Here is a 20,714-nt window from a genome sequence, read left to right as displayed (position 1 = left end):
ACGAAGCTGGAGTCTCGGTTAAATCCGGCCGGGGTGATGGACAGTCCAGCCGCAGAGAACGGCCCCGGCCAGAGCTGAGAACGAGCCACGATTGTCAATCCACCCCCGTCACGCCCTCTGTCCGTCCGTCTGTCCACCCCCATTGCCCCCTCTGTCCGTCCGTCTGTCCACCCCCATGGCCCCCTCTGTCCATCCGTCTGACCACCCCCATCACCCCCTCTGTCTGTCCGTCTGTCCACCCCCGTCGCCCCCTCTGTCCGTCCGTCTGTCCACCCCCATCTCCCCCTCTGTCCGTCCATCTGTCCCCCCCATCACCCCCTCTGTCCGTCCATCTGTCCATCCCCATCAACCCTTCTGTCCGTCTGTCTGTCCACCCCCTACACCCACTATGTCCATCCGTCTATCCATCCCATTCACCCCCTATGTCCGTCTGTCTATCCGTCCCCATACACCCCCTCTATCCATCTGTGTGTCCACTCCCATCACCCTCTCTGTCCATCTGTCCATCCAGTCCCATTCACCTCCCTGTCCATCTATACATCTATCACCCCCTATGTCCGTCTGTCTATCCATTCCCAGTCACCCCCTCTGTCCATCTCTCTATCCATCCCCATACAACCCCTCTGTCCATCTGTTGGTCCATCCCCAGTCACCCCCTCTGTCCCTGTGTGTATTCATCCCCAGTCACCCCATCTATCTATCTATCTATCTATCTATCTATCTATCTATCTATCTATCTATCTATCTATCCCCATCCACACGCTCCTCACTGTGGGCTCTGGTCAGGGCCCCTCCACCGTCAGCCCCATACGATTTCTGCTCCTCGGTGCTGCCATGACTCACGGGCTGGCGGGGGGGAGGCACCCCCAAGCGCCCATGTGCACCGGTGCCAGCAGCTGCCCGTGGCAGACTGTTAATCATCCCTGTCTGCCAGGGACACTCTGTGAGGGGGTTCTCCAGCCAGGCCCTTCCCCCCCCTGCCCCTCTTCCAGACTGGGGACTCAGCACCCTCAGGACAGACACGCAGAGCAGGGCAGGGACAAGGCAGGAGGACACAGTGGGGGCTGTGGGTTGGGATTGGGGGGGCACCGGCAGAGCTGTGATGGAGGAGCCGAGGCTGGGCTAACGGGGGGCTGTGGGTCAGGACTGGGGGGCACCGGCAGAGCTGAGGGTGGAGGGGCTGTGGGTGGAGGAGCTGAGGCTGGGCTAACGGGGGGCTGTGGGTCAGGACTGGGGGGCACCGGCAGAGCTGTGATGGAGGGGCCGAGGCTGGGCTAACGGGGGGCTGTGGGTCAGGACTGGGGGGCACCAGCAGAGCTGAGGGTGGAGGGGCTGTGGGTGGAGGAGCCGAGGCTGGGCTAACGGGGGGCTGCGGGTCGGGACTGGGGGGCACCGGCAGAGCTGAGGTGGAGGAGCCAAGGCTGGGCTAACGGGGGGCTGTGGGTCGGGACTGGGGGGCACCGGCAGAGCTGTGATGGAGGAGCCGAGGCTGGGCTAACGGGGGGCTGCGGGTCAGGACTGGGGGGCACCAGCAGAGCTGAGGGTGGAGGGGCTGTGGGTGGAGGAGCCGAGGCTGGGCTAACGGGGGGCTGCGGGTCGGGACTGGGGGGCACCGGCAGAGCTGAGGTGGAGGGGTCGAGGCTCGGCTAACGGGGGGCTGTGGGTTGGGATTGGGGGGCACCGGCAGAGCTGTGATGGAGGAGCCGAGGCTGGGCTAACGGGGGGCTGTGGGTCGGGACTGGGGGGCACCGGCAGAGCTGAGGTGGAGGAGCCGAGGCTGGGCTAACGGGGGGCTGTGGGTCGGGATTGGGGGGCACTGGCAGAGCTGTGATGGAGGGGTCGAGGCTGGGCTAACGGGGGGCTGCGGGTCGGGACTGGGGGGCACCGGCAGAGCTGAGGGTGGAGGGGCCGAGGCTGGGCTAACGGAGGGCTGCAGGTCAGGACTGGGGGGCACCGGCAGAGCTGTGATGGAGGGGCCGAGGCTGGGCTAACGGGGGCTGCGGGTCGGGATTGGGGGGCACCGGCAGAGCTGTGATGGAGGGGTCGAGGCTGGGCTAACGGGGGGCTGCGGGTCGGGACTGGGGGGCACCAGCAGAGCTGTGATGGAGGTTTCTCACTCCGAGCCCCCCCCTTCTCGGGATTAGCCGGATCCCATTTCGCCGGGGGAGGCAGGGACATGTCGCTCGTGCTCAGATTTGTGATTTACGCGGCTCGCTGCTAATGAGGACACGGAGAACGGCCTGTTCCCAGCGAATTCGGCTAATCCTCCGGCCGCGCTGCGACGCCCAAACAATGGCAGCGCGGCGCCGACAGGCCGGATCCCCCCTCAGCTCCTTCCCGCCCTGACACCGAGCAGCTCCCTCCAGCCCCGCGCCCTCTCTCTGGGACCGGCAGAGCGGGGCGAGGGGGGAGCAGGGCTGCAGGAGGCTGCGGGTCAGGATTGAGGGGCGTTGGCAGAACGGGAGGGGGTGAGCCTAGAACCCAAATCCAAAATGTGGATGTGCCATTAAACTCCCCCTCCCCCCCTTCCTCTGGCTCTCGTCAAACTCTGGCCTCAGCCTCAAATCGGGGGGTTATAAAGAGCCCCCAGCTGGGGCAGAGGTGGGAGCTGGAGCAAAACTGCAGAATTTCTAATCCCCACGCGCAGCCCCAGCCTTGCCCCCGCCACGGCTCTGCCGGTGCCCCTCAATCCCGACCTGCAGCCCCCCGCTAGCCCAGCCCTGCCCCCCTCCCCCCAGCTCTGGCGGTGCCCCTCAATCCCGACCCGCAGCCCCCTGCTAGCCCAGCCCTGCCCCCCTCCGCCCAGCTCTGCCAGTGCCCCTCAATCCCGACCTGCAGCCCCCTGCTAGCCCAGCCCTGCCCCCTTACCCCAGCTCTGCCGGTGCCCCTCAATCCCGACCCGCAGCCCCCGGCTAGCCCAGCCCTGCCCCCCTCCGCCCAGCTCTGCCAGTGCCCCTCAATCCCGACCTGCAGCCCCCTGCTAGCCCAGCCCTGCCCCCCTCCGCCCAGCTCTGCCAGTGCCCCTCAATCCTGACCTGCAGCCCCCCGCTAGCCCAGCCCTGCCCCCCTCCCCCCAGCTCTGCCAGTGCCCCTCAATCCCGACCCACAGCCCCCCGCTAGCCCAGCCCTGCCCCCTTACCCCAGCTCTGCCGGTGCCCCTGAATCCCGACCTGCAGCCCCCTGCTAGCCCAGCCCTGCTCCCCCTCCGCCCAGCTCTGCCAGTGCCCCTCAATCCCGACCTGCAGGCCCCTGCTAGCCCAGCCCTGCCCCCCTCCGCCCAGCTCTGCCAGTGCCCCTCAATCCCGACCCGCAGCCCCCCGCTAGCCCAGCCCTGCCCCCTCCCCCCAGCTCTGCCGGTGCCTCTCTATCCCGACCTGCTAGCCCTGCCCTGCCCCCTCCCCCCAGCTCTGCCGGTGCCCCTCAACCCCGACCCACAGCTCCCTGCTAGCCCAGCCCTGGGCTCTCAGTCAGTCCGAAGCATTCTGGGGCTGCAGACATTAACCCTTTCTGTGCCACCCACCAACATCTTCCCCACTTTAGTCTTTGCCCCGGACCTGGCTCCCCGCCGAGCTGCGCTGCAGGGCTGGGTTCCGGTGCCCACCTGCAGTGGCTTGTGGACGGTGCCTGGTGGGCGAAAGGCTGGGACCAGGAATGGGTCCCTGAGCTGGGGGCAGGGTCCCAGCTGCACCACGGGGGTGCTGATAACAGAGGAAAATTCCCTCCCATGGGGCCCCGCTCCCGAGGGGCCGAGCCAGAGCTCTCTGCGTGAGGGCTAAGGCCTTTTGCTCCAGCCCCACGGCTGCTGAGTCTGGGGGCAGGTGCGAGGAGGCTGCTGGGAGATCCCAGGCTGTAACCAAGAAGGGTTTGCGCCCCACTGCTGAGGGGTGACACGGGGCTGTAGGATATTGGGGGTACCTGCCCTCTCCCCCAATGCCTGAGCGCTGCTGCCTCTAGCTGCAGGGAAAGATTAAAGGGAACTACAATTCCCAGCAGCCCACTCTCCCTACAACACCTGGAAAACCACAGCCCTGCCAATCACTGGCTGGGAGCTCTGAGCTGGCAGTGTCGCCTAGTGGGTAGGGCTCTGCCTTGGGACTCCGGACTGCTGGGTTCTCTTCCTGCCCTTGCTGGGTGACCTTTAGCAAGACTCTGCCCTTCTCTGTGCCTCAGTTTCCCCTCCATTTAAAGAAGAACAGGAGGACTTGTGGCACCTTAGAGACTAACAAATTTATTAGAGCATAAGCTTTCGTGGACTATAGCCCACTTCTTTTTGCGGATACAGACTAACACGGCTGCTACTCTGAAACCTCCATTTAAAGAGTGAGCTCTTTGGGGCAGGGGCTGTTTCTGTGCAGGCCCTGATTTCAATTGCAGCCTCTAGGAGCTCAAATGAGAATTGCCCTTTGATTGGCTACTGCTTCAAGGCCAGTTAGAAACATGGATTTCCCCGCCCTCCCCCCCACGTGGCACTGTTTGGCAGGAAGATCACAGCCTCATGGAATAGTTGGCAAATACTGAGAGAGAACATTCCCACCGGGCCCAAAGGGGATTGGCTGGACTATGGAGAGTGGGGCCGATGCTGCATGGGCAGAAATTGGAACTGACCAGCAGCCAAAAGTCCTGGGAGCTCTTCACAGCCTCAGGGGCTGCTCCCGGGCCCTTCAAAGCTGTCCCACCCTGTCCTGATGATGCAGGGGAAGGTCTCCGTGCTCAGAGCAGGGTGAGAGGGGATGGGCTCAAAGGATCTGTAAGAATGCCAAGCGGTGGGGGGGTGGGCCGGGAAGGGGGATTAGGAGATTCTGTTCGCTGAAAGGGGGCAGATTCAGAACTGACCAAAGAAAATCCCCTTTTCACACCAGGTGGCGTTAGCCTGTGGAACTTTCTGCCACAGGATGTCGGTGAGGCCGAGAACCTAGCGAGCTTCAAAGAGAGCTTGGACATTTCTCGGAGAAGGAGACTAGCCAGAGTTAATCGGTGCAGCCAGCGGCGTATTGGCAGGGAGATAAAACCTCCTGCTTTGAGGCTTAAGCCGATCTCTGGCTATTAGTGCCCAGGCTAAACCTGATGTGGGCGCAGATTATCTCCCAGCTGCCACTGCAGGGTTCTTACACCTTCCTCTGCAGCAGCTGGCCCCTGTCGGGGGTGGGACGCTGGGCTAGATGGGCTGTTCCGGGCTGGAAATGTTTCTATTCATCTCCACAGGAAATTGATTCATAGGTTCCCAGGCCAGAAGGGACCATTGTGATCATCTAGGCCGACGTCCTGCGTAACACAGACCCTGGGGCTTCCCTGGATTCATTCCCGTTGGAACCAGAGCAGGGCTTTTAGGAAAACAGCCACCTGGGGGCCTGCTAGTGTAGACAGAACCTGCACAGCCCAGCCTCCATCAGGGCACTACAAACCCACCAGGGGTCTTGCTGGGGATGCCCCTAGCGGGTGATGGAGGCTGATGTCACTGCCGAGAAGGTTGGGGGGTTGATGCGAAGGAGAATGGGTGGGGGAGGGGGGCCCAGCAGCTCTGCTCCCAGAGCACGAAGCAACATGACTCTCGTCTGTCCTGTGTGGTTCGGTCTCTCTCTCCAGGGCTAGAGCCGCGTGTGCCATGCACTGGTTTGCTGGGGTGGGGTCTGTTTTATATGCCTGCGCTGCACTTACGGGAGACAGCTGGTTGGAGGAACGCACCCGGCTCCTGGTGCAGGACGTTTGGGCTGGTCCATAGTTCATGTGGCAGGTAGTTCCACTGTCCCAACCAGCCCCTGAGAAAGCTCTGTCTCCTGTAGACATGAGCTTTACCCTGAGGGTAGAAAGTTCCTCTCCACCAAGAGCAATGATCATGCTGGGGTGGGGGGAAACCGTGTGATATTCTAACAGCAGAGTTGGGACACACAGAGATTCCCAGCGGCCAGGCCTCCTGGATATCACAGGCCAGACAATTTCACCCAGTTTCCACCTCTATTGGGCCCAATAACTAGCCCAGTTCCTAGGTTCCCAGGCAAGAACAGCCAAGACCAGAGACTCCATCCCTGGGCCACTTGTTCCAATGGAAAATTCCCCCTCCCTGGTAGAAATTCACGCCCGGTTTGTCCTGTTTCAGGCGGCGGATCTGGAGTAGCACAAGCTGGGTATGAGCGAGCCCTGAACTGGTGATGCTCGGCATAGCCAAACTTGTGACACACTCGTGGTTCACGATAAAAAATGTTTGAGACCAAATAACCAGCCGAAGCCAAATGTATAGTGGCTAAAGACAAAACAGCACAGTATGAAAAGGAGATTTACCCAGGGCCGGATCGGCGCTGGGGGCTGCAGCCCAGGGCCTCGGATTTTGAGGACACCCCCGAAATACCCACCATTCACTGCATTGTTCTTCAGTTCCTCTCTCACAGCATATTCCCCGTGCGCGGAAGATACGCCCCCTAAACCCACCCGTATTTATAGGACACGTTAGCAAGCGCTTTATACCTCATCTAAGACCTGGCCGCCAGGTTGTACCAGCTCCGGAGTGAGTTCTGGTGTGGGCCTGTCTGAGCTGTGTTTTGGCTGCTGGCATGCGGGTACCGGTCCGTGATGGTTGTGCCGGGGGCAGGAGATTCACGAATTTGGTCTTTGCGAGTTTTCCTCTCTGCTTAGGTCCAATGCTGAGCTGGCCTGTTCCAAGGTATTGTGGGAGATACCGGTGAACAGCATTGTGGGAAAAACAATTCAGTTGGCGTAACTGGCCAACACTCATGCCTACAATATTCATGCTGTGCATTTACCGGGCGGTAATGGGGTGCGAGTGCTATGTACGTGTGGTTAACATGGCCCCCGTCACCCTAGGTCTGGGCACCTCCCATTCTGTAGTGTATTTACCTTTCCAACACCCCTGGGAGGCCAGGCAGTGCTAATAGCCCCGTTTGGGGAAACCGAGTCACAGACCGACTCATTGACTTGCCCCAGGAGGCTGCGGCTGGGCAGGAAATTGAACCTGGGTCTCCCACGTCACAGACTCACACTCCAGCCACTGTGTCCCCTTCTTCTCCAAGACGTACTGGCAAATGCTCTGTTATTGCGAGGTGACGCTTCCGGGACCCTGCCGTACCCAGAGCCAGCTGCAGCGTCTGCGTGGTCTGTCGTGAGTGGGTTTCTGGCAGCGCACAGAGGCTCCGGCGTGGCAGGTACTGCACAGAAACACAGTCCCTGCCCCTAGCAGCTTTCAGGGAAACTGAGGCACAGAGCCAAGAAAGGACTTGCCCTAGGTTGGGTCTCGTGGGAAAAGCACAGCGCCCCCTAGACCTGTTCTGGAGGGGAAAGCAGCCCCTTCCAGAGCCCCTCCCCCCTCCTTTTCCTCACTCGCCCACCGAAGCACTAACCCCGCCCAGCGGCCCTCAGCATGTCACAGGGACAAGCGCGGGGGTCGTCTGCTGCGGGTGACAGCCCCGACCCAGGGATCCAGGGACAGGCCGGGGCTGCGAGCAGCCGGGCAGAGACGAGACATAAACACAGGCCGGGCCATGTACCCAGCAGGCCGTTCCTGCGGACAGCCCCCAGCCCCCCAGATTTCGATGGACCCAGCTGATTCACAGCAGGACCCACCCCTGAGTGGCTGCCTGGGAGTCCTGGGCAGGGGCGGATCACCTGATCCTGGTAAAGGTGATTTGGGGACAGTGGCTCTCCGGGCTCTCGGGACCCATGGCTAAGTGTGGGAAGGACGGCGGAGCCGTGCTTAGATTGGGGGAGGAGCTCGGAGTCAGGACTCCTGGGTTCTATCCCCAGCCCTGGCAGAGGAGTGAGGTCTAGTGGTTAAAGCAGGGAAGTGGGAATCACGACACCTGGGTTCCAGTCTCAGCTCTGCCACTCACTTGCTGTGAGACCTTGAGCAAGTCACTCCGGTGCCTCAGTTTCCCTGTCCCCCCAGTGCCGATAAGGCCCCGCGTGCGGGGCTGCTCACTGGCTGCAGGGTGCTTGGAGACCCGTGTGAGTGCTCAGCATTATTCCTGGCCCCCGGGGGCGCCTTAGCAGCTCACTGAGGTGATTAGATGCCTTTCAGTCCCGTTCCAGGAGATTTCATTTCCCTGAGTCATGGCTTTCAGGGGGACGGAGCCGCCGGGTGGGATAGGAGGCAGCTCTCTGATCTCACCATGGGGTCTGTGGTCTGGCCTCAGCTGGGGGGCAGAGGCCCGGAGTTTCCCAGCATGCACCAGCACAGCCAGGTCGGTAGTGGTGCATTGTGGTAAACTCCCCGGGGTGCCCTGCAGCCACCAGGGGGCCAGGCCCATTCCCTGGGCTGTGAACAGCTCCCACCGGTGGTCAGTCGGCCGTAGCCACACGGCTGAAGCAGTCCCCGTCCAGGCTGTGGCCCCTGGTGTGGCCAGCTCGAAATAGTAGCTCTCTGGGCACGGAGTGACCAGCCAGCAAGTGTGAAAAATCGGGACCGGTGGTGGGGGGTAATAGGCACCGATATAAGATAAAGTCCCAAATATCAGGACTGTCCCTATAAAATCAGGACATCTGGTCACCCTATACGGCGGGTCCAGCTAGGGCCTGTGGGTGCAATTGGAGCAGCAGGCAGATGGGACCCCCGGCCAGTGGCACTGTCTCGGCCCTTCCCCCTCCCGGACAGCTCCCTGTGCACCGGGCGGAGGCATCCCAGAATGCATTGCATCTCCCCATGTTGTGGATACTGTGCCCTGCGGTCACTGGCGGAGGATTTACCCAGAATGCATTGCTGCCCCCCATGGCGCGATGGGACCCCTGGGTGTGCGCCCTGCCCACTCGCTGAGCACTGGGGGATGGTGGCTGGCGTGCGGCCAGACCCGCCGCCCCACACGCCGGAGGGGAGCGCTGGGACTAGAAACACTGGGGCGCCTGGTAATGGGGCCAGAACCTTCCTAGCGGAGCCAGGGCCGAGGCCGAGGCCGCCCGCCCCGTTGTGACAGCTCCCTGGTGGTGGCTGCAGCCAGGTGGGCCCTGCCGGGGGCGATGCTCCGGGCCAGAGGGCAGGGATCAGCTGGCAGCAGGGCTGTGCCCGCCCGCAGGCGCGGGGGAGAGCAGGCGGCCCAGCCTGCAAATAGCTCTCGCCCGCTTCCGGGAGAGCCTCAGCGGAACATTATGTTTCCTGCATAATAAGGAGACTAAATCCAGCCCCAGCGACTCCTCACCCTCCCGCGCCGCATATGGGAGCAGGGAGCGCTAGGCCGCCAGGAGAGTATGGGGGGGGCAGCACCGCACCTCCCTTCTAACGGCTGTGGGGCACTCTGCCATGGGGGAGGGCAGCGCCCACTGGCTTGGCAGGGGATAGAGGGGCCGGAGGCATCATCGAGGCGTGCTGAGGGGAGTGGGGAAGGGGGGGCTTTTATCTACCCCTGTTCACCACCCGTCTGTCCCTGTACATCCCCCTCTGTCTGTCCGTCTATCCCTGTACACCCCCCTCTGTCTACTGGGCTGGCAGCCTGTCAGATCAGCTCAGCATGGGGCGCTGTGCTGCAGGGAACAGGGTGGGGGCTCGGTCGGGGGCGCTCTCCCCACGCAGTCAGGGCTGACCCCAGTACTCCAGTGTGGTGCTAGGGGGCGCTGTGCTGCAGGGAGCAGGGTGGGGGCTCGGTAGGGGCCTAGAGGAGGCGGAAGCCGGGAGTCAGGACTCCTGGGTTCTATCCTGCCTGTGGATGGGTTGTCCCATGCGAGGAGGTAAAGGCCTGGGAGGCTGGACTCATGGGAGGGGAATAAGATTTAGTGGTTACTGCAGCGGGCTGAGGTTCTGAACTCCTGGGTTCTGTTCCCAACTCCGCTATTGACTTCCCTCCGTGCCTCAGTTTCCCCATGGCAGTAGGAACCCAGACCCTCTTTACGAAGCCGTTGGAGCTGTCCGGATAGATTATCATACATCACTCTAGTTAAAATGGTGCAACCCCCTCCTGCAGATGCAGTCACACTAGTGTAAATGTGCTTGATTCAGTGTAACTCTTCCCCTTCGGGGGAGCGAATGGTACAAGCCAGTTTAACTGCGTCCACAGTAGAATTTGGATCACTGTCACTATCGGTAAAATAATCACACTCCTAAGTGCCCTGGCTATGCTGGTGCAAACTCTGTCTATAGATAGCCTGGGAAGGATTCGATTTTCATCCGTAAATGTTGGCAAACGTCCATTTCACCGGACACACACGAACCCACGAAAAAACCCCCAGCGATGCTATTTACGAGAGAGGCAAAGTAAGAAAAGTGCCGCTTGCGAACGTTTGATTGAAGGCAATTGACTTTGTGTGTTTTGAGATGTGACATTGACAATGTGCATTTGAATGGTTATAAACCGGTTTGAATCTCAACCTCTGCTGTCATCGGAGAATGATTGTCTTTCACACACCCCCACCATTTCCCACGAGTGTGAAAATTGAAATTGATAAAACTGGGGGAGGGGGGGAGGAAATGGTTAAAAATAAACATTGATATTATCTGTCGAAACGATAAAAAAATGGACTTCTGCCGTAGCCCAGGCTTCGCTGACACCTTCTGTAGTTTGGCCAGAACAAAATCACTGTAAAAACCCAGCGGTAGCTGCGATTGGCACTGGGGGTTTCATTTCAGCTAGCTTGAGGGAGCTAACTTGATTGCAAGTACGCTCCCTGCTCCCTCCGCCACGTGGATTGCTAGACCACGTCCGCTGCGTTGGCTACCCCAGCTTGTTTTTTGGTGTAACCTAAGCTGTGAATTTATTGTTCTATGGGTCAAAATCCCTAGGGGAAGAAGCCCCGACCTGGGACTCTATTCCCAGCTCTGCCACTGGCCTGATGGGTAACCTTGGGTGAGTCACTTTCCTGCCCCCTGCCTCAGTTTCCCTATCTGCAAATTGGTCCTGCCCTCCTTTGTGAAGGGCTTTGAGATCTAGAGATGCTGGGTGATGGGTGAGAGCTAGGGATTACTGTTATTCTAAGAGGGGCGGGGTGGGGCTAGGTTAAACCTACTGTCGTTTTTGCACCAGTATAATCAAGTCACTCTGAGTGATTTGTCCCAGAGATAGTTATATCAGCACAGCCTCAAAAAACCCAGGGCCTAAAACGGGTGTGCACAAGACAATGTGGATTTTCAGCCCATGCAAACTGGTTGAGTAGGAGCAAATTCAACTCAACTAGCTAGTGCAGGGGTGGGCAAACTACGGCCCGGGGGCTGCATCCGGCCATCCAGACATTTTAATCTGGCCCTCGAGCTCCTGCCGGGGAGCGGGGTCTGGGGCTTGCCCTGCTCCGGAGCTCCCAGCTGGGGAGCGGGGTCCGGGGCTTGCCCCTCTCCGCGTGGCTCCTGGAAGCAGCAGCAAGTCACCCCTCCGGCTCCTACGTGTAGGGGCAGCCAGGGGGCTCTGCACGCTGCCCCCACCCTACGCGCCGCCTCCGCAGCTCCCATTGGCCAATGGAAGCTGCAGTGGCGGTGCCTGCAGAGGGGGCAGTGCACAGAGCCTCCTGGCTGCGCCTCTGCATAGGAGCTGGAGGGGGGACATGCCGCTGCTTCTGGGAGCTGCTTGAGGTAAGCGCCACCCGGAGCCTGCCCCCGCTCCCCCTCCTGGGCCCCAACCCCCTGCCCCCACCCTGATCCCCCTCCTTCCCTCGAATCCCTCGATCCCAGCCCAGAGCACCCTCCTGCACCCCCAACCCCTCATCCCCAGTCCTATCCCAGAGACTGCACCCCGAGCTGGAGCCCTCACCCCCTCCCACACCCCAACCCCCAATTTCGTGAGCCCGCCATACAATTTCCATACCCAGATGTGGCCCTCGGGCCAAAAAGTTTGCCCACCCCTGAGCTAGTGCCTCTGAGCTGGTCTAGACTAGATGTATTTTAAAAATGGGTTAGCTCACGTGTTTTAGAAGTCCAGTGTGGACAGGCCAGGTTGTATTTTAGCTCAGGCTCTCTGCTTTGCTGTCCTAGGCTTTATCCTGACTAGCTAATGTGGGTAAAAATACAACTTGCCCGGTCTAAAAGATGTTAGCTAACATGGGTTAAAACGAGCCTTCTATCTCTAGTCTAGACACGCCCTTAACCAACAGATGTTAGCGAACACGTTTTAACAACAGAGATCGAAATTGGGGAAAACAGCTTTAATTGGAAGGGCAAGGGTGGGGGAGGTGTTGCTTCTTTAACAGAGACTTCTTTTCTCCCAACTGCTCCTCGGGTGTTTGAGTTCAATAAACATCACCAATACTAGATGCAAACTCTGCTCCTGGTTTATCCATGACATTGGGGGCTCACTTGCACCAGTGTAAGGGGAGTGTGAAACTGTTGTGTTTCACGCACACCATGCCCTGATGTAAAGGGGAAAAGCCGTGGGAGAGTCAGACCCTGGGATTTTAAACAGCTCAGATGTTTTTTCAAACCCTCTCGTTTCCCGATGCGAATGAGCTGCGGCATGCGTGGAATCACTGCTCTCAGAATCCGGTCTGATCCCTCGTTTTCCATAGAGACGCCCAGAGTGGACGAGACTTGAATTTCAAGCAGGAAAACCAACCGTTTCAGGCTTTCTTTGCCCCGGATAAAGGAGCAGGGATGACCCTGATTTCCCAGCTCAGTTCCAAGACCCCTTCAATACACGGAGCTGTAACCAATGGCCCGGAGCGGTCGATTGTCCCATGCCAGGACGCCGGGCTAGATGGGCCCGCTGGCACCTGGGAGAGTACATTTGCGGGGTGAGGGCCCGGCTCTGCAGCTGGGCCGGGATGCTGCTGACAAGGGCTCGGCCAAGGAAATGGGTCATTTCTCTCTGGGCACCCCCAGATCCGGGGGCAGGGTGGATGCAGGTGGGTTTGATTTTGCCTGATGAGCAGCCAGGGGCTTGATTGCTGATTCCAAAACCATCCCGCACCCCCTCTCTTTGTCCCCCTCCCCCCTTCGCCTCCCCCTCCATCCTCCAGCTCCCCCCAGCCTAACATGGAGCTGAGTGTCGAGGAGCTGCGAAGATGAGTTGTTACCATGGAGCTGTGTCACGGGTTCTAGAGTAAGGGCCTTTGTCAGTAAAGATCCCACTGCCTAAGGGGAGGGGGGCTTGCCGGGAAGCCAGGACTCCTGGGTTCTCTTCCCAGCTCCAGGAGGGGAGTGAGGTCTGCTGGGTAGAGCTGGGGACGAGGGGATGAGAGCCAGGACTCCTGGGTTCTCTTCCCGGCTCTGAGAAGAGAGTGAATTCTGCTGGTTAGAGCCAGGTAGTGGGGGCGCTGGGAGTCAGGACTCCTGAGTTCTCTTCCCAGCTCCAGAGGGGAGTGAGGTCTGCTGGGTAGAGCTGGGGACGAGGGGATGAGAGCCAGGACTCCTGGGTTCTCTTCCCAGCTCCAGGAGGGGAGTGAGGTCTGCTGGGTAGAGCCAGGTAGTGGGGGCGCTGGGAGTCAGGACTCCTGGGTTCTCTTCCCAGCTCCAGGAGGGGTGTGAGGTCTGCTGGGTAGAGCTGGCAGGGGGGGCTGAGAGCCAGGACTCCTGGGTTCTCTTCCTGGCTCCAGGAGGGGAGTGAGGTCTAGTGGGTAGAGCCAGGTAGTGGGGGCTGAGAGCCAGGACTCCTGGGTTCTCTTCCTGGCTCCAGGAGGGGAGTGAAGTCTGCTGGGTAAAGCCAGGTAGTGGGGGCGCTGGGAGTCAAGACTCCTGGGTTCTCTTCCCCGCACTGCCACTCACTCACACACAGGGTGAGCTGGCGTAAGTCCCCCCTGCCCTCCCCGGGAAAACAGGGAGTGTGATCTGGAGCCCGCCACTAAAGAGCTCGGCGTGGTGAAAGGACCAGCGGGAGAGCTCCAGCAGGCTACCAGGGCCGGATGGCTGGCCACTCACCCAGGGCTGGCCGGTGGCCGATAGCACGGTCTGTACCGCTGCGGCTTTGCTGGATCGTGTGCTCCGTTCACGCAGCATCTCCCCACCCCCTGCTTCGCGGCATTACATCGTCCCATTAATTGAGGCTTTTAATTGCAAACCCTGGTGGAGCTGCAGGCGCGAGTCAGCCTGGCAGGCTGTGCTGTGCCCGCTGGCCACATGGCGAGGGCCGCGGTGGAGGAGACTCTCTCGCCCTCAGAGGAAGGATTGTGGGTGGAGCCATGATCCACAAGGGCCCCTCCCCCGGGGGAGGGCATATCCAGTGCATGTCCCCCAATAACCTCTTCCCGATGTAACTGGGACACCTAACTGTTGCTAAGCAACACTGGTTCTCCTTGGCTACCCCCTAGAGATGGTGCCACCCAGCCTCAGAACCACGCAGCTGGGTGCCAGAGCCCCCACACTGCAGAAAAGCCCATGGGGATTCCCCCTCCACCCCCCGTGAGGCTCTGGTGGTGGGGGTGGCAGTTGGCTCTGCTTGTTTGGCCAAGATTAGCTGCCCTGCTCCCTGCATACATGAGTCCCATGTGGAATCGGGCTGGGATCGGGGGGCGCCATCGCACCTGTCACCTGCGAGAGACGCCGTGGGTTTGAGTCTCAGCACGGAGCCAAAGTCATTTCTAGTCCAGAGACTGGACGTAGACTGTCGGCTCTTGGGGGCGGGGCCGGCTTTGTGCTCTGTGTCTGTGCAGCTCCTGGCACAATGGGGTCCTGATCCGTCACGGGGGCTCCTGGGTGCTACCACATTACAAATGAATAACAATCCCTGACTCTAACCCATCCTTTTTCATCAGTCGGGCTCCAAGCACTTTACAAAGGAAGGTCAGTAGCATTATCCCCACTTTACAGCTGGGGAAACTGAGGCACAGAGCGGGGAAGGGACTTGCCCCAGGTTACTCAGCAGGCCAGCAGCAGAGCCGAGAGTAGAGCCCAGGGCTCCGGAGTCCCAGTCCAGTGCTCTCTGCACTAGGCCACGCTGCCTCCCTGAGAATAATACAAAATGGCGCCAACTGAGCTCGGCACCCGTTGTGCCAGGGGCTGTGCAAACGTAGCGAGAGATGGCAGCATTGCCAACCTCGGACGTGAACCGGGCCCCCAACACTGCGAGATGGGCTTAAAATCATGAGATTTGTTTTACAAAATAACATGAATTCAGGTTTCTTTTTTTCTCCTCTGAAGCCAGCTTTTCCCTGCTGCCCCCAGGGCCACAGGAGCAAGGGTTCTTCTGACTCCAGGAGCTGGGCCTTGAAACCCCCCACCACCATGGTACTGAGGCAATGCCAGCCCCTAAGAGCCCCCTTCCCATAGTATCTGAGCCCCCCTGTGCGGTAGGGCAGGACTGTTATCTCCATGTTACCTATGGAGAAATGGAGGCACAGAGAGACTCCCGCAGGGGTCACACAGAATATTTGCAGCGGAGAGGAGCCTGTTTCCCCATAGCCCATCTTAGTGCTCTAGCTGCCTTCCTCTCTAAGCCCAGGACCGTCCTTCTAACAGACCGAGGGAGGATTTGCATATTGCAGGAGAAATAGGGGTACAAAGCAGTGAACTGATTCACCCGGCCTGCTGGTGTCAGCAGTGGGATTTGAGCCCAGATTTCCCGCATCCTGCTCCAGTGCTTTACCACATGACCACGCTGCACTTGAGTTTAAAATCTCCTCTCAAATAATTCCCCTCCCACCCCCCCGTTCGATATTTACATCCTTCAGCTACTCCCAGACAATTATCGGAGCGCTCCTTAGCCGCCGTCTAGCCAAGCTAGTCGTATTTAGTTCTTTTAATCTCCCCTTGTAATTTAATCCTCCGAGACCCTTAATCATTTTCGCTGCACTGCTCCAAATTCCCTCTCATTTGACGGCAGCTTCCGTGCCCCGGAGCGCAGAGGCAGGATCCAGGCCGGAAGTGTTCCTGGAGAGGGGGTGGGGACCGTCCTGCCCACTGGGCACTGGGATACGGCGTGTCCTAAAATAGCCCCGGCCCTAGGGGTTGCTGCAAAAGGCCCAGCCAGTCTCTGCAGGGCTAACAGGTCGTGACCCACTGATGCAGGTTGGGCTTGTGGGTCAGATGCTGGGACTCACGAGAGCTGAGCTCGATTCCTGCTCTGCCACTGACTCCCCATGTAGCCTGGGGTGAGTCACTGCGTCGCCTGGTGCCTCAGTTTCCCCTTCTGTAAAATAAGGGGGACTGATCCTTCCCTTTGTCTGTTTCAATTGTGAGCTCCATGGGGTAGGGGCAACCTCTCGCTGTGTCTGTGCAGCGCCAGGCACAAGGGGGGCCCTGACCTCGGTCGGGATCCGTGCAGTAACTGGCACAATGGGGCCCCCCACATCCTGGTCACAACCTTAATGCGGATAATAATTGTGTGTCTTATGCTATAGAAAGGAGCCTCCTGTGTGTGCAGACTTGGCAGCCCCGTTGCTTGGGCGCTGCCCAGTGGATGGGCTGTGGGGAGTTTCCAGGGAACCGCTGTTGCTGGGTCAGGAATCCAGGGCTCCGAAGGCCGATAAATCTGTTGGCGCTAGAGCAGGAGATTTCCAGACGCTTGTTCATCTCGCTGCCCTTTGCTGGGGCTTTCCACGGAGCTTGGGAGGCACCTTTGCGAGGAGACGCTAAACAGGGACATGGCACAAGCAGGGTGTGGGGGGCTGAAACCCACTTTGTGGCCCCAGGCTGGAAAATTGGTCTTGGGTTGCAGCCAGTGTATTGCACCCTAATGGAGCTGGGGCGCTGTATAAATTGAGCATTGCAGCCAGCTCTGGGGTGGGGCGCGGCTGTTCTTTGACAACCGTGCAGCCACACTGTACGAGACTCACCTGCCCAGCATTGAAAGGCAGCCACCTCTGGGGTGGAGCATGGCAGCTGCTTGGCAGCACACACAGACACCACTTGGGGATCATTCACCCAGCACTGAGGTTCCACTGCCTCTGGGGTGGGGCTTAGCAGCTGTTTAGCTGTCACACAGTATTAGCACAGGGATCCTTCACTCAACCTTGAGATGCAGCCACTTCTGGGGTGAGGCGTGGCAGCTGTTTCACTGCCACCCACCATCACTGTCAGACACTTTAGAACAAGAACAAGTGGCTATTCCACGTGAAGAAGCTACAGGAGGGAAATGAGGTGACCAGGATTGTAGAATTAACGCTAGAATTTGGCCCGGACCCCTCAGTTCCTGCTCCGACTCGCTGGGAAAGGGCTCTGATGCAGGGCCCTCATCTGAGCGATTCGCCTGGCCCTAGCTAGGTTACCATGGTGATCACTTTGCCCCACAGCGACCCCTGCAGTAGCGTGAGGGTCCAGTTCTGGTTCTTCCTGATAACGATCAGGACCCGACTTGCATCTAGCAAGGGTCTCAAAGCATTTGCATCACCAAAACCTTCCAGGTCGTCTAAGCATTGGGCCCACCCTCATTAGTTCCGTTCTACACATGGGGAAACCGAGGCACAGAAGGGAGCAAAGCACTTGCTCATGAGTCACACCAGGATGTGGCAAGGGAACCCAGGAGGCCAGATGCCCAACCCCACCCCCGACCCTGCTGTGACCACTAGACCCCGCTCCCCTCCAAGAGCCAGGAATAGAACCCAGGAGTCCTGGCTCCCAGCTGCCCGCTCTAACCAATAACCCCTACTCCTCTCCCCGAGCTGGGGCTAGAGCCCAGGCGTGCCACACACCAGACCCTCCCTCCCGGCTGATCTGCCATAATTTGGCAGTTTTAGATGTAATTAGGCAGTTTCTTAAACCGCGGCGTCTTCGCCCAAGAGACCGAGCCGCCTCCTGGAGAGACCAGGAAGCCATAATTAGGAGAGCCTTGGAAAGCTCCGTTCACATGTGCTGCCTGCGCTCCAGCCCCAGCTCCTGCAGACGGGCGGGAGGGAGAGATGCGCGGATGGCACAGCCTGGGTCCTGCTGGCCAGGGCCCCAGTCCACGGGGGTATCCCAGTGTCCGGGATCCTTCAACAACCCAGCGGCACTCAGCCTGGCCTGTTCTCACTGCTCCGTCCCAGCCCTCTCCCGGAGCCGGGAAAAGAACCCAGGAGTCCGGACTCCCAGCCCTCCAGCTGTAACCACTAGATCCCAACTCTGGCTAAGCAGGGATGAGCTGGGACCGCAGATGGTGGGGAGATCTGCAGTCTGTCACTAGGGGGTGAGGCCAAGGGCTCAGCAGGGGGCGCTCTCCCCTCGCAGTCAGTGCTGACCCCAATGCCCCAGTGCAGCACTAGGGGGTGCTGTGCTGCAGGGAGCAGGCGGGGCTCAGCAGGGGGCGCTGTGCTGCAGGGAACAGGGGGGCGCTGTGCTGCAGGGAGCGGGTGGGGGGCTCAGCAGGGGGCGCGCTCCCCTCGCAGTCAGTGCTGACCCCAATGCCCCAGCGCGACACTAGGGGGTGTTGTGCTGCAGGGAGCAGGCAGGGCTCAGCAGGGGGCGCTGTGCTGCAGGGAGCGGGTGGGGGGCTCAGCAGGGGGCGCTCTCCCCTCGCAGTCTGTGCTGACCCCAGTGCAGTGCAGGGCTGGGCTGGGGGGGGAGAGGCTCATTTGCCATCTCCCCGTGCCCAGGGACTGGGAGATGAGTGGCTAGGATGTGCTGGCAGCAAGACCTAGCAGGGGGCCCCCTCCTTCCCAGCACACGCTGTTCTTCCCAGGCTGTGATATGGGGGGGGGCTGCAGCAGGGCCCCCCCTCCCAGTTCCCCCCCCAGCCGGCCTCCTTTGTTCTCCACTGAGGGGCTGGGAAATTTATGAGGGGCTCAGACACCCCTCTGCCCGCCCGTGCCCCATGCCCATTGCTACATGTTGGCATCCCTGGCTTGGCTCATCCCTGGGTGAATGACTAGAACCCCCTGCTCCGAGGGGGGGGGGTCTGCTGGGGCCGCCCCCAAGAGCTGCCTGTCTCTGACCTTCACCCCATCCACCCCCTCTACTGCCCAAGTGTCCCCCCCCAACCCTAGTGCAGGGCTTTGGGGGCCCCCATCCCCATTCAGTGCTATGAGGCCTCCAGCAACAGGTGAGGCGGGGGGGACACAGCTCGGGAGACAGAGCTCTAGTTTTCCGTGACTATAGAAGCTCTGAGCGCCTAACCCCCACCCCCGCTGGAGTTGGGAAGGGCTGTTCCTCCCATATCAGGGATGGAGAAACTGAGGCACAAGGGGGACTGGACTCAAGTTCACTCAGCAGAGCTGGGAGTAGAACCCAGGTGTCCTTAGTCCTTACTCATCTTCCCCTCCCCTAGGCAGGGATGGAACCCAGGAGTTCTGACTCCCAGCCCCCCTGCTCTCCACACTAGCCCCCCCTTCCTTCCCCTCCCAGAGCTCGGGGGGTGGGGACGACCCAGGAGTCCTGTCTGAAGCCAGCTCTATGATCCAGCACTCTGCTCTTTGCCCAAGGTGGTTCCACCTTCATGGCTCAGCTGTTCTCCCCCAGGGCCCCCCTCGAGTCGCCAGGGTCCCCCGGGGCCACCGAGCTGCTGCGCTGCACTGGAGCGGTGACACTGATGAGCGCAGAGGCCTCGGCCGAGCCATCGGACACGAACCTGCAGGGGCTTTGCCAGCCGGGGCACTGGAGCCTGGCGCGCAGGTGTCAGCACTGCCCTGGGGGAGCTGGCATTACCCGCATGGCTGGGCCCCCGGCCGGCATCCCCGGGGTGCAGCACTCACCACTAAGGCACAGGAACCCCAGAGCTGGGGAGGGAACCCAGGAGTCCTGACTTCCAGCCCCCTCTATTACCACTACACCCCACTCCCCTCCCAGAGCTGGGCAGAGAACCCAGGAGTCCTGGCTCCCAGCCCCCCCTCCTCCGGTACCCCTCCCCCCCACTCTTCCACGCATCTCCCAGAGCTGTGTCAGCCCGTTATTAACCCTTCCCGTGCCAGGGCTTGCCCTAGCTGGCGGTGGACTAGGGAAGCCAGTGGGGCTGGGTGTTGTCAGTCCCTGACCTGGAGAATAGAAGGTCCGGGGGGGGGGGGGGAGGCGTGTTGGCCCTGGTCAGAGGAAGGAATTCCCCTCTCCAATGGTGGTGCTTTTGGGCTGGGAGATGGAGAAGGGGGGCTCTTGCCGTGCATGGGATGGGGTGAACCTGCAGCCCCCCCCCAGCTTGTTTCATGGCTTCTCCCCCCTCCCTCCCCCAGGCTCGCTGTCTGCCGGATCGTCCCTCCTGTGTGATGCCGGGAGAGGCCCCGGGCTCGGGCCGCTGAGAGCCGTGCCAGGGAGCGAGCGTGCCAATCCCCCGGCCGGCGCCATGGCCCGTCTCGCCCACGCCCTCTGGAGCCTTTGCGTCACCGCCATCCTCGTCACCTCAGCCACACAAGGTAGGACGGGGGCTCCACAGCGGGCGGGGGGAGCAGGGGGGGCAGAGGGGGTCTGGGGATCTCCAGGGGGCGCCCGATCCCCAGCTGCACCTGGGATGTGCAGATAGACCCTGGGTTCCCCCTGGATCTGCAGCCTGCATTGCCCAGTGTCACCACTAGGGGCTGTGGAACAGCCTGGGCCCCCACCCTGCAGTGCCCCCCAGAGGGGAGACGTGTCCCCCAGTGCTCACAGCGACAGGGAAAGGGGGGCACTGCAGGGCTGCGAGGGGGAGCGGAGGGACACTCCTGGCTCTTTTTGGGGTGGGGGGTTCTGGTCCCATGGGGGTCTTGGCTACTCAGATTTTACCACCCAGCTTTAGGGGCTGACAGGGTGTCACGGAGTGTGGGGGGACACGGAGTGTGGGGGGACACCATGACTCTCAGCCAACCAGTAAAGCAGAAGGTTTATTTAGACACAGGAACACGGCCCAAGACAGGCCTTGCAGGCACAGACAACAAGACCCCCTCAGTTAGGCAGAGGTGTCACCTGGCCCCAGCCCCTTCCTGGGTTCTCAGGTTACATGCTCAGGTATCTTCCCTCAAGGCCAGTCTCCCATCTCCCAGTGCAGACCGTC

The 20,714-nt window shown here is 60.5% G+C and overlaps 1 protein-coding gene across 1 annotated transcript in view; it reads left to right on the top strand.

Annotated features, from left to right (window-relative positions):
* Positions 1-20,714, top strand: part of LOC101935740 (adhesion G protein-coupled receptor L1) — a 98,034-nt gene that overhangs the window by 19,578 nt on the left and 57,742 nt on the right. Inside the window, 2 exon segments of the mRNA XM_065576221.1 lie at positions 12,421-12,756; positions 19,921-20,100. Of these exon segments, the coding sequence (XP_065432293.1) occupies positions 12,609-12,756; positions 19,921-20,100 (328 nt within the window). The 5' untranslated portion in view covers positions 12,421-12,608.

Source organism: Chrysemys picta, chromosome 22 (genome assembly GCF_011386835.1).
Source record: "Chrysemys picta bellii isolate R12L10 chromosome 22, ASM1138683v2, whole genome shotgun sequence".
Lineage (NCBI taxonomy): Eukaryota > Metazoa > Chordata > Testudines > Emydidae > Chrysemys > Chrysemys picta.
Note: the sequence above shows the minus strand (reverse complement) of the source record. Positions and strands in the feature narration are given on the sequence as shown.